Source organism: Pristis pectinata, chromosome 10 (assembly GCF_009764475.1).
Source record: "Pristis pectinata isolate sPriPec2 chromosome 10, sPriPec2.1.pri, whole genome shotgun sequence".
Classification (NCBI taxonomy): domain Eukaryota; kingdom Metazoa; phylum Chordata; class Chondrichthyes; order Rhinopristiformes; family Pristidae; genus Pristis; species Pristis pectinata.
The window spans coordinates 10069654-10083728 of record NC_067414.1 but is presented as its reverse complement, the minus strand read 5'-3'; the positions used below and the strand labels follow the sequence as shown (position 1 = coordinate 10083728).

Below are 14075 nucleotides of genomic sequence, written 5' to 3'. Positions count from 1 at the left end.
AAGTTTTCAAGTAGGATAAAGCTATTCCTAATGCTTTGGGCCCACGTCTTTAAAACGTCTGTCAAAAGACATACACCATGAATCACGACACAACATATTGCAAAAGGACCAATTTCTTTACCTTCTCGGTGCTCCATCTTCATGTGGCTGAATAATCACCACTTTTACTGTCACGGATGTTCGTAAAAGGTCTATCATCTGCTCGTGGGTCAAGGTCGCCACAGCTACTTTGCAGATCTCAACTAGTCGACTCCCTTGCCTCAGGCCAGCTTTCCATGCAAAGCCAAATGGCTCAACATCTGCCACAATACCTTCAAAGTTAACATGGAATCCTAGCTGTCCAAGGCCATTTCTTCTCAGAGTCATTTCTGTTGTTTCACAGCCTCTGGTCACTAACTGGATAAAAAGAATCACATTGTTTAATAATTGTTCCATCTAATCATTTTTACAAATATAAAGAGACATCTCAAATTACTTCACTCAAACTCATTTATTTTCAAAGTATTTGAATTGTAAACAATACCCTTGGAAGAACATAAGGTGATAGTCTTTGTAGTGCAGGAATGGACTGCGACAGCCTTATTCCTTGCAACTGTATACAGAGCTAAGCACCTGTCTGTCTGCCTAAGAATCAAATGGAAATTTGAGAAAGAACATTCAAACTTTTCAAAAAAAACCTCTCAACATCTGGCTCAGAGGGAACAAATAAGCACTTTAATGCAGATAGATAAATGTTGACTTGCACAATTCTTCTACATTTAACAGCTGACATTTTTAAACAAATGTGAAGATACATTAGACTTTCAAACAAACGCAACAAACTTGGAAATATATAGTGCCTCTACCGGGAATAAAAAAACTAGACACTTGACAGACATGTTACTAAAGCAAAATCTCACACTAACCATAAAGTGGTATTAGCACACATGACTAAAAGCTCGTTAAGGGAGGTAGGTTTTAAGGAACATCTTAAAGGAGGAAATAGAGATAGGAGGGGCAGAGAGGTAGGGAGCATAGTTCGGGAGAATCAAGAGGTGAGAATAGAAACTACAGGTATCTTGGAGGTTTCTGGAACTGCATGAGATTAGGCAGAGAAAGGATTTTGGCCATGGAGAGATTAAACAAGATTAGATTTTTAAAATTGAGGCAGCAATCACAGAATGATGGGCATACAGACTGGTGCGAGCCAGGACAAAGACAGCAGAGTTTTAGATGAGCTCAGATTTTTAGCAAGGTTAGAACGAGGAAGGATGACCAAAAAGACATTGGAAAAGTCAAAAGGAAACAAGGAATAGATTAAGGCTTCAGCCAAAGATGAGCTGAGGGAATGTGCATTTAGGCATTGTTATACAGAGGGAGGTAGGTCGTCTTAGTAAGAGTGAAATCTGTGACCTAGAACACATCAAGGTCAAATGAGGCACTAAAATTGCAAACAGCCTGATGCATCATGTGACAGTTGCCAGGGATACCAAAGGGAATTAATGGTTATGGAACAGAGCTTGTATTCCCAGCATTAAGTTTGAGGGAATTTCTGCTCATCTAATACAGAACACAAGATAAGCAATCTGGCAATTTAGAAATAATGGTAAGGCCAAGAGGTGACGAGGTACAAGAACTAAAAACAGAAGTAGGTCGTTCACTCCCTTTCAACATTCAGGAAAACCATGGCTCTTTTTTTTACCTCAGCACTACTTTCCTACGCTAATCTCATATCCCTTGATACCGAAAAATCTGTCGATCATTGCCTTTAATATAATCAGTGACTGAGCCTCCACTGTCAGAAGCAACAACAACTCCACATCTATCTTGTCAAGCCCCTTAAGAATGCTGTGTGCTCTAATCTCCTCTCATTCTTCTAAACTTGCATGCAGGCCCTGAGTGCGTAATCTTTTACCATACAACAGACCCACTGTGCCAGGAATCCATCTAGTAAATCTTCTCTACACTCCCTTGATTGCAAGCATATCCTTCCTTAGGCATGGAGATCAAACCTATTCACAATATTCCAGAGTGGTCTCAGCAGGGCCATATGTAATTGCAGCAAAATGTCTTTATTCTTGTACTAAAATCTGCTTGTAATAAAGGCCTACATACCATTTGCCTTTCTAATTGCGGCACATTAATATTCAGCGATTCACATACAAGGACTCCAGCTCCTACGGAACACCAACAGCTTTCATTATCTCACCATTTAAAAAATACTTCACCTTTCTGGTGTTTCTACGAAAGTGGATAACCTCATACTTTTCCAAATTAACTTTCATCTGCCATGTCCTTGCCTCTTTCCTTATACTATCTATAATCCTGGAGGCTTCCCTGCGTCTCCCTCACACCTCACCTTTCCACCTAGCCTTCTTATTATCAGCAGGAAGGGCTTTAAAATTGTCAGTGATTTTTATTTTGGATGAAAAACACAAATGGCTAGCATCTGGATGAGAAAAAAAGTAAGGATGTTAGGAGAGTTCACTGCAGACACTGCTGGTAACAGTGCAGGAGTGGGAAGAGGTTATTTCTTGGCTACTACTGCACAAGCAAGAACAGAACCAGGCAAGTGCGATCCTGTGACAATGGTGGGAGAGGTATTGGAGAAGGATACTTCCAGTCAACAACATCAAAGGCTGCAGTAAAGGGGCACAGTGGGATCATTCAGCTTGACAGATGGTATAGTTTGCGACTCAGATAAGAGCTCTTTCAGTACTAAGGCAGAAAGGAAAGCCTGTAGGAAGGCTTCAAACATGAGTTCTGGGAAAAACAGATGTAGATTGGGAAGTATGAATATCTTCGAAGCTTTGAGAGGAAAGGTATATTGAAAAAAAAGCAAGAGTTTGCAATAGTGTCAAGGCTTGGTTTTGTGAGGAGAGGGCTAATGACAGATATGAAGGAAACTAAGAAGGGCCCAAAAAAGGAATTTGGTAGTCAGCAGTTTAGCCAAACTGGAATCAAGGGAGCAGGAAGCGGGTCTCATGAACAGAACAAACTTGTTAGGGGGGTTGAGGGAAGACAAGAAAGAATCTAGAGAAGGATGCAGTTTCAGAGCTGGGGCAGGGGGAACCTTGGAGCAAGTTTGACCTGACAGGCTAGGAAAAGGATGTACTCTACAAAAAAGCACTGACTACATAGCCTCATTCTTAGCGTGAAAAAAAGTAATGAGCTCCTTGCACTTAATTTAAAGCTGGAATAGGCAGAAGGGTTTAAGATGACTGCTTGCTATGGCGAAAAACAGCCGAGTTATCTGCATTCCCTGGAGGATCCCAAAGTAGTGACCAATTTTGGGAGGAGGAAGCGGGACCCAATTCTACTTCCATAACGATACTGTAAATGCAAGTGGACCATCTGTCACTCCTGCAGAACGAAGGTCAACAACTGTGCTGGATTCCATGCCAGCAAGTTTCATCACATGCTCTCGTCTCCATTTGCCATTGGTCATCATTGTCCGGTAGCACTCAGTAACGGTGGAGATAAATCTCTGTTGCTCCAGAAACCATTCAATGGCTTTTACTGGAATACTGCATCCTGAGAGTTTTGTGAATGATACCAGCTGTGAATCGGCAGAAACAAAATAAGAGGAAAGAAATATACTCATGATTTTGTTTTCTCTCCAGCAGTATCCATGACATTAATTATGGGAGCTGCCAGTACAATCTGGGAGTAATAGCAAATCCACACTTAAGCCTTTGAAAACCAGCCAGAATCAACTAACGCAACCCTACAGAAATAATTGTATTTGAGATTTGTGCCAAACTCCAACCAGCACATTTAAACACAGGTAGGGAGAAAATTAGAACTAGTGAGCAAATTGATCTTGACCTTTCTCCCCCCCCAAGAACAAATATGGTTTCCTTCTGGGTTGTGGAATACTACCCAGTTTTTCCTCAATGTCTGTCATTTCAGACATTATTAAAACAAATGCCCAATGTGGTTTCTTTACATGCAATGTCTCACTTGCCAAGTAGGATGTCAAATCGGGAAATGGAGAAACGGGTACTACTCTGGAAGTTGGCATTTAATTCATTTGGGATGTGGCACTGAACGTGATCTGTTTTCTGGAACTGATCCTTTCCCTGAATGAAGACAGAAACTACTTCTTCCTCTCCCTTGGTTCCTAGTCCACTTTTACACGCAGAAAATAGTAGAAAAGTGGAACACTTTTCCATACATAGCAAATGGCAGTAAGCCAACTGTTAATGTTAGAACTGATATTAATAGTCTCCCAATAACCAAAGATATTAAAAAGATATGGAGAAAAAGGCACATATAAGGAATTCCTTCAGGTTTGAGCAACAAATAGCTGATTCTGGTTCCTCTGTTTACATCAGGGATGGTGCAAGATCCTCTGATCACAGCTTTTAACAGTCTCAAAATATGGCAAGGCAGCAATTTATTTCACAGAAACTGGGAGGACGTGTGCAAATGAGAGCCTGTTGCTTCAATATTGTCTTTATTTTTGTATTCATGGCATTGTAAAATGTATAGCTATAAAAATAATCACATACAAAATAAAATAAATCTCAGAATTTCATCATTTTTAAACCTAATTCTAAATTTAGCCATTAAATCAACTGTAGAATGTTACAAATGCCCTCAACAAGTTTTCCTTGTAAAGATTTGCCTGGAGATCAAGTTAAACAAAAGTCCTCAGGTCTCTAAACTGAAAAGGTCCAAATAAGTATTGGTTTCCTTAAACACCAGTGCTAATGTGAGTATCATTTTGATGAATGACAACTTCCAGGATTCATTTACTGTCTTTATATCCCTAACCTGAAAACAGCTAAGTGTCAACTATGTGGTAGCACTCTGGTCTCTGATGTACATGTGGATTCAGGCTCTGACCCAGAAACTTAAACAACTAATCTAGACTGACACACTGGTATTGACTGAGGAAGCACTGCACAGATAGAGGAACAACCTTTCAGACAAAATATTAAACCAAGAAATCATCTAACCTCTCAAGTGGACGTAAAAGATATTTTGATACACATTGGTAGTTTTATGGGAGTCCTCATTGTTTTTATTACTTGGATCAACCAGTCTCACTAAAATGTCTTTGTTATTTCTGTCTTTCAAACCACTAGACCTAGAGGGAGACGGTCTTATCAATTGGTGTGGTGAGACCAACTGTTTGAAATAGTATGTTTTCTGCACTGGATTTCCAATTTGGAGGCTGTGTACAGGAGAAAGTATCTTGTTTTACCCAATAAGGTGTCAATAAAATGAGACAATCTTTCTGTGTTTTTAAGGAAGCCTGCTTAAAGTGAGCTTACTGTCATATTTTGTTACAATACTTATAGAAGTACCTATTAGCTGTGAAATAGGTTGTGTGTATGGGGTTTGTGAAAGACCCAATACAAATGCAACTTATTTCTTTGTTTCTCTTCAAACCTGAGCAGGTAGATGTTGTTTATAATAACAGTCTTGCTGTTTATCATATAATACTTCTGTGCTTTTAAAGATTTTCCAGCTCAACAAAATACTTAGTTCCTTCTTCTGATTGGAAATCCAATGTGAAAATAGATTCTCTCTAACAGCTGCTCCCTCCATGTATCAGCTCTGTCCAACAGGGCCAAATGTTACTTGCTTATCATATGGTCCAGTGGTTTAAATTTTAAAATACATCATCACCCTGTATTCCTATTCAGCTGCTTACGATAAACCACACTAAATATCACAACTGTGTTTCTGGACATTAGACTTCCAGTCAGCAATGATACAGAAGAACATAAGAAATAGGAACAGGAACAGAAGTAAGCCATTCAGCCCCTCAAACTTGCTCTGCCAGACAACAAGATCAAGGCAATCTTATGCCTCAACACAATTCTCCTGTTCTATCTGCATATTGGATTTCCTTAACGTGCATAAATTCATCAATCTATGTCTTGAATGCAATCAATCATACAGTCCACTGGGGTAGAAAATTCCAATAATTCATCCACCCTCCGAGTAAAGAAATTACACTTTACTTTAGTATTAAATATTTCTTGTTCCAGACTCCTTAGCCAGAGGAGACATCCTTCCCATATCAAGCCTGTTGAGCACTCTGAGAAATATGCATATTTAAATGTCTTCTCTCATTCTTCTAAACTCTAAAGAATGCAGGCATAGCCTACTTAATTTTTCCTCTAATGACAGGCACACCATCCCAGGAACCAGTCTACCTTCTTTACACATCCTCTATAGCAAGTATAACTTTTTTTTAGGCAAGGAGACCAAAACTGTATACAGTACTCCAGAAGTGGTCTCATCAAGATCCTATATAATTGTAGCAGGGTTTCATTATTCTTGTACTCAATTCCTCTTGCAATAAAGGCTACATACCATTTGGCTTCCTAACTGCTTGCCACACCTACATGTTAGCTTTAAGTAACCTGCATACAAGAACATCAAGGCTTCTTTGAACTTCAACATTACACAGATCTGTCACCATTTAAAAAGTAATCAGCACTTGTGTTTTTCCGAACAAACTGGACCATCTCATATTTTTCCACAGTGTGCTCCATCATCCAAGTTGTTGCCCACACACCTAGCTTATCCTGAAGCTACTTTGCATCTTCAAACTCTCAAACCCATTTAGTTTTGTGGTCATCAATAAACAGAGACGTTAGCCTCAGCCAAATCATTGATATAAAATGTGAACAGTTAGGGCCCCAAGTATTGATTCTTGCAGTAACCCAGGATTCATGGCCTGTTAACCTGGGAATAAATTTATTCCTACTCTTTGTTTTCTAACTGTTAACCACCACTTTAGTACATTACCCTCGATTCCACGCGATGCAACTTGTTCACTGACCTCCTCTGTGCAACTTTATCAAAGGGCTTCTCAAAATCCAAATACACTACATCCACTGGTTCCCCCTTATCTACTCCACCAGATTATTCCTAAAAAATAAACCTTAATAGACTGGTCAAACATGATCTTGTTTTCATAAAATCCATGTTGACTCTCTTCAGTAATATTATTATTTTCTAAGTGTCTTGATATCATATAATTTATTCTGGCATTTTCCCAACTTCCAACGTCCAACTAACAGATCGGTTGCTCCCTGCAGTCTCTCTTCCTCCTTTTTTTAAGATTTGATTTAATAGGTATTTAAAATATTTTCAAAATTAACAATTAGTTTTACAATTAAATCCAAAGAGGTATGACAGAGAAAACAATTGAAGGAAGTTCTCAACTATTGTGAAAAATTGCAACATTTTTGTCAACTCGTGGGAATCCTTGGCCTCATGAACTCTCAAAATGGAGGAGGAGGAGCATTCGCAATGGCATTGAGAATTGAGTTCCTGCTTCAGGAGCCCAGTGTAAGTGGTAGAAGGAATGTGCCATTTCCCAAACTACCCACTCGGCCTGTCAAGGATTTGCCCCATCTACGGCAGAGTCAGTGGGCTCCACATCGACTCAACAGCCACCTCAGAATTCTCAAAACTGAATTGGATGCCAGTCATCCTTGACCTTCAAACATATAATAAGACCCTAAGGGGGCTTGACAGGGTAGATGTTGAATTGTTTTCACTATTGAGAGAGTCACAAACAAAGGGACAGAGCTGGAAAATAAGGGTCATTTAAAACTGAGATGGATAGAAATTTCTTCTCTCAGAGGGCAATGAATCTCTGGAATTCTCTACCCCCTCCCCCCCACCAAGGAGGGGGGTGGTCGAGCCTAGATTTAAGGTGGATATAGATAATTATTTAAAAGATCGAGGAGCTGAGGGATATGGGGAACTGGCACAGGGAGGAGTTGAGGCTGTGATCATATTGCATGGCAGGGCAGGCTTGAGGGGCTGTCCCACTCTTTCTCCTACTTTGTTGTGTCCTTGTGACCAGAAGGATTGCCTAAGAAGAAGATTTACCATTTTCCTGATGAAGACTTAAGGGTATTAATGCAATTTAGACTGTGCTTGGATTATGCTTCCATGGGACACATAAGCTCAATGCAATATGATCTCAGCCTGGCATTTGATGCAGACTGTGGTCCATCAGCAAGTAACGTGTAAGTGGACATGTGGACAGACATGTAACGCAAGGGACATGACAGAATTTAAATAGACAATGGTGCAAGATTAATTTGTCCTTCATAAAATTATTTTAATTAGAACATGTCAGAGGAGAGAGTGCAGGGTAATGATATGTGTGAATTGCACACAAGATGAAACTTGATATTCTTTCCCTAGGAGCAATAAACGTTATTACAAGTTATAAAGTGTTAACTTATGTTCTTCTCCATTCTTAGTCATCTTCAATTATTTACTTACTTATTATGATAAAGAATTTTCTCATCATGTTCAAATGCAACAGCCCCTGCTCCTGGTTTCTCTGTAGCCAGGTTTACAAGTTACATAAGAACAGCCCAAATCAATTTGGACAGAAAGCTTCCAGTAGGTGAGCTCCATTCAGTCCTTGATATGGATAATAGCAGAGTTAAGTATCTACATGCAATGCCAGTTAGCTGAACACTGTGAATTAATAATCCTTAAAGCAGTTGCAACAAAGACTGAGGGATGCAAGTGTTCTTTTTCACATTTGTTAGGTTCATTTGCAATGCGTCTAACCTGTCCAAATGTGTCTAACCTGTCCAAATACTAAACAGCTGTCCCCTATTGCTACTCATGCCAATTGGTTCACCATTGATTTTCCCTTGCTCCTTTTAGGAGTGCATTTTATCTTTGATCAATCTGTGGACGAGAATGAGACTCCTGGATGGTATGTTGCCTCCCAGGTGCCAGGGTCAGAGATGTCTCGGATCGAGTCCACAGCATTCTTAAGGGGGAGGGTGAGCAGCCAGAAGTTATGGTCCACTTTGGTACCAATGACATAGGCAGGAAGGCTGACAAGGTCCTGCAAGTTGGTTCAGGGAGTTAGATGCTAAGTTAAAAGGCAGGACCTCCAGGGTAGTGATCTCAGGATTGCTACCCATGCCACATGCTAATGAGGCAAGAAATAGGAAGATAGTCCAGTTTAACTCCTGGCTAAGGAGATTGTGCAGGAGGGAGGGCTTCAGATTTTAAGATCATTGGGCTCTCTTCCAGAGCAGGTGGTACCTGTGCAAACAGGATGGTTTGCACCTGAACTGAAGGGGGGAACCAATATTCTGTGGGAAGATTTTCTTGTACTGTTCGGGGTGGGGGGGGGGGGGTTAAACTACAGTAGCAGGGGGTTGGGAACCAGAATGGCAGGGCAGCAAGTGGAGTGGCTGTGGGGAAAGTAGATGTTGACCCTACAAGCAGAGACCGAAATCGACTAGTTGATGAGCATGGTAGGACTAATGTTCTGAGATGCGTCTATTTCAATGCGATGAGTATTGTAGGCAAGGCAGATGAATTTAGAGCATGGATCAGCACGTGGAATTATGATGTTGTAGCCATTAGTGAAACTTGGTTGCCGGAGGGGCAGGACTGGCAGCTCAATGTTCTGGGTTCTGATGTTTTAGACATGATAGAGAGGGAGGTATTACTCATTAGGGAAAATGTCATGACAGTGCTCAGAGACGACATACTGGAGGGCTTGTCTACTGGGGCAATATGTGTGGAACTGAGGAATAAGAAAGGGATGACCGCATTAATAGGACTATATTATCGACCTCCCAATAGTCAGTGGGATTTAGAGTAATAAATTTGTAGAGAGATAGCAGACAATTGCAAGAAAAGTAAGGTTATGATAGTATCACATATTGACTGGGACTCCCATACAGTAAAGGGATTGGATGGGATAGAGTTTGTCAAATGTGTTCAGGAAAGTTTCCTTAATCAATATGTAAAAGTCCCAACTAGAGAGAACATGATACTGGATCTCCTCTTAGGGAACGAGACAGGGCATGTGACACTTTGGGAACATTTTGGATCTAGTGATCATAATTCCATTAGTTTCGAGATAATTATGGAGAAGGATAGGACTGGTCTTCGGATTGAGATTCTAAAATGGAGCAAGGCCAATTTTGATGGCATCAGAAGGGATCTGGCAGGTGTGGATTGGGATAAGCTGTTTTCCACAAAGAGATGATTGGAGGCTTTCAAAAGTGAAATATTGAGAGCACAGAATCTGTATGTTCCTGTTAGAATAAAAGGCAGGGCTAACCGGTTTAGGAAACTTTGGTTATCGAGGGATATTGAGGCCCTAGTCAAAAAAAGGAGGCAATGCATATTGGGTATAGGCAGTTAGGATCAAATGAGGCGTTTGAGGAGTATAGGAAATGCAAGAGAACACTTAAGAGAGAACTCAAGAGGGTAAAAAAAAAGAGGACAAGAATTTGCTATGGCAGACAGGGTAAAAGATAATTCCAAGGGTTTTGCTATTTTAAGAGCAAAAGAGTAGCAAGGGACAAAATTGGTCCTCTTGGATTAGCATGGCCGTCTATGCATGGAGCCAAAAGAAATGGGGAGATCTTAAGTGAATGTTTTGCATCCATATTTACTCTGGAGACAGATGCACAGACTATAAAATGGAGGCAAAAAAGTAGTGAGGTCACGGACCGTATCTGGATTATGGAAGAGGAGGTGCTGGCTGTCCTCTGACCTTGTGGGAGGCTAGTGCAAAAATGGCAGGGGCCCAGGCAGAGATATTTAAAACTTCTTTAGCCACAGCTGAGGTACTGGAGGACAGCTAATGTTGTTACGTTGTTCAAGAAAGGCTCTAAGGATATGCCAGGAAATTATAGGCTGGTGAGCCTGACATCAGTCGTGGGTAAGTTATTGGAAGGTATTCTAAGGGACAGATATACAAGTATTTGGATAGACAGGGCCTGATTAGTCAACATGACTTTGTGTGTGGTAGGTCATGTCTAACGAATCTTATAGAGTTCTTCAAGGAGGTTACCAAGAAGGTCGATGAGGGAAAGGCAGTGGACATTGTCTTCATGGACTTTAGCAAGGCCTTTGACAAAGTCCTGCATGGGAGGCTGCTCCAGATGGTTAAGTCACTTGGCATTCAGGATGAAGTACTCAATTGGATTCAACATTGGCTTAGCAGGAGATGCCAGAGAGTGGTAGTAGATAGCTGTCTCTCTGACTGGAGGCCTGTGACTAGTAGTTGCCACCAGGATTGGTGCTTGGTCTATTGTTGTTTATCATCTATATTAATGATTTAGGTGATAATGTGATAACCTGGATCAGCAAATTTTCAGATGATACCAAGATTGGGGGTGTTGTGGACAGTGAGGAAAGCTATCAACGATTGCAGCATGATCTTGAGAATCTAGGAAAATGGGCTGAAAAATGGCAGATGGAACTTAATGCAGACAAGTGTGAGGTGTTGCACTTTGGGAGGACAAACCAGGGTAAGACTTACACAGTGAATGGTAGGGCTCTCAGGTGTGCAGTAGAACAGAGGGACCTGGGAATACAGATCCATATTTCCTCGAAAGTGGCGTCACAGGTAGATAGGGTCGTAAAGAGAGCTTTTGGCACTTTGGCCGTCATAAATCAGGGCACTAAGTACAGGAGTTGGGATGTTATGTTGAAGTTGTACAAGATGTTGGTGAGGCCAAATTTAGTGTATTGTGTGCATTTCTGGTCACCTACCTACAGGAAAGGTATCAATAAGTTTGAAAGAGTGCAGAGAAAATTTACAAGGATATTGCCAGGACTTGAGGACCTGAGTTATATGGAAAGGTTGAATAGGTAAGGACATTATTCCCTGAAGCGCTGGAGAATGAGGGGAGATCTTATAGAGGTATACAAAATTATAGAGGTGTAGATAGGGTGAATGCATGCAGACTTTTTTCCCCTAAGGTTAGGTGAGACTAGAACTAGAGGACATAGGTTTAGGGTAAAAGGTGAAATGTAAGGGGAATCTGAGGGGGAACTGCTTCACTCAGAGGGTGGTGTGAGTGTGGAATGAGCTGCCAGCAGAAGTGGTAGATGTGGGTTCAAATGTAATTAAGAGAGGTTTGGATAGGTACATGGATGTACTGTTGCCCTTGCTTTCAAAATTGCTATCCCTACCCTCATCAAAAGATGCATTCTGTTCTTGAAAACTACAGTTTGATATCGTACAACATAGGTTATATACCATACCAAACACTTCTCTGTTACTTAAACTAACTTGTTTTCTCTCTCAGTCCTGATGAAAGGACTTAAACCTCAAAAGTTAACTGTTCGTCTTGACAGACTTGCCTGACGTGCTGAGTTATCATTGTTTTCTTGGATTTTTTAAATTACGTATAACCAGAAGATGTTAGTTTCAGGGAAAAAGGTGCATTCTTAGGAACATTAAGGAAACACAGTTTCATTCAAAGAAAACTTTAACTGTTTCCTGAACAAGTTTATCGAATGGTGTCAGTGACAGAATTATAAGAAATCTATCATAAATTACTTAGCAACTTGCTAAGAGATTCCAAAGAACCAGTAATAAAAGACAATACGGACAGATTTTAGGCAATATCTTCTAATTTTCTTTCAGAAGGCAAGTATGGATATAAGAGGCTATTCAACTCATTTCAGTTTTTCATTCCTTAATTCTTAAACAAACTAAGGAGCTGTGCCTCATTCTGGGTATCCATCCACATTTACATTTGTTTCTGCTCCGGATGCAATGTCCTTCATTTCTCCAACAATAATCCACTCCCTAAATACCTTTCCAAGCCCCCTGCATCCTGACCCACAACAGGTGCAAGGAGCTCCTGTATCTTTGTCACGTAAGATTGAAACTTCCATTCAATTGTCTCTGCTACATTCTCCCTTCTTTATGCCCAACAAGATAATCTCCCTCAAGTTGTCTAGTTTCCCCTCATAAAGCTCATCTTATCCACAAAGTCTCCAACTGTTCCCTTGAGTCCATTTTTTCCCCAACAGCTGACCACCCAGTTTCCATTCCTGGTCTCCACACTAGCACATCTTGTACACTGAGCTCTCTCCTTTGATGCAGTTGACCTTCCTTCCAAAACTGCTGTTTACCAACCCTCAAAAATCCATGCACCATCTTGGCAAACTACTGCCTCTCTCTAATCCCCCCTTTCCTCTCAGTTCCTTCCATGTGTTGCTGCCTCCCAAGTCTGGTCTTTCTTTCCTGAAACTATTTAAACCTTCTAATCATGTTTCCCCACCACCAAAGCACAAATGACAGTTAACCATGAATGTGAATTACAATTGCACCACCTGCTTCTCAGCCTCTTTTGACTTCATCCACTTTGTGACATTTGAATCTATAACCTTCTGAAAACCAAAAATGCTGGATACACCCAGCAAGTTAGGCAGCATTCTGATGAAGGGTCTCAGGCCTGAAATATTAACTCTGTTTTTCTTTCCACAGATGCTGCTTGACCTACTGAACATTGTCAGCTTTATCTGCTTTTACTTCAGATTTCCAGCGTTTGCAGGTCTTTTTTCATTTTCCATACCTTCTGACTCAAATGACAAGGTTTCAACGGAGTAATGGAAGTAATTGAGCACGCGCAGTAGCCATATGGCTCTAATCTATCTCACTGCATTATGTTCTGAGCCTTTGCAATTACCACACCATTGTTTACTTTCAGCTGCAATGAACAGATTTCATGTTTAAAAAACACCTTTGATCCAATGTTGTTGGCTGGATACCAGAAGACAAAGGACACTGCAAGGATGAAGTGAGATTGGTACACCTGCGGCTCTCCTTTGCCCAGTGACAGTGCCAGTCAGAATTATGTTTCTGGCAAATGCATGCACTTTTCATTCTCTGGCAGAAAACAACATACTTCCAAGGGCTGTTTACCCCTTTGCCTTGGGTTGGAGCAAAGAACTTTTAAACCCTTAACTTCAGCAAGTGTCACACCAGTCACAACACAAGTCATCAGGCACTGTATAAACAGAGTAAAAATATTAAAGCTCTGAATTTTCTGTCCGGGTCCTGGCTCCAGAGAAGGAAGAGGGAAATAATGTTTTAATCGCAGAACCCTATAAAATGTTGAAATACTGGATAAGTAGCCAAATATATACTATGAAGCAGAAACAGTTAGCAAAGCAGAAATTGTCTGGCTGGCTTCCCTTTCAGACTGATTTGCGCTGCATGAAAAGGTGACATCTTTAGGAAAAAAAACCTCACCAGGTGCAAGATAAAGAACTCCCTACTACAGAGCCTGATGTCGCCATGGTTACCATACTTGGACTTGATA

The 14075-nt window shown here is 40.7% G+C and overlaps 1 protein-coding gene and 1 long non-coding RNA gene across 2 annotated transcripts in view; one reads left to right on the top strand and one right to left on the bottom strand.

Moving 5' to 3' along the window:
- The window catches only part of LOC127574917 (uncharacterized), a 792285-nt gene that overhangs the window by 141865 nt on the left and 636345 nt on the right, over window positions 1-14075 (top strand). The gene's annotated exons all lie outside the window — the stretch shown is intronic.
- Window positions 1-14075, bottom strand: part of LOC127574891 (signal-induced proliferation-associated 1-like protein 2) — a 441777-nt gene that overhangs the window by 139977 nt on the left and 287725 nt on the right. The window contains 1 exon segment of the mRNA XM_052024377.1: window positions 122-396. Coding sequence (XP_051880337.1) covers window positions 122-396 — 275 coding nt within the window.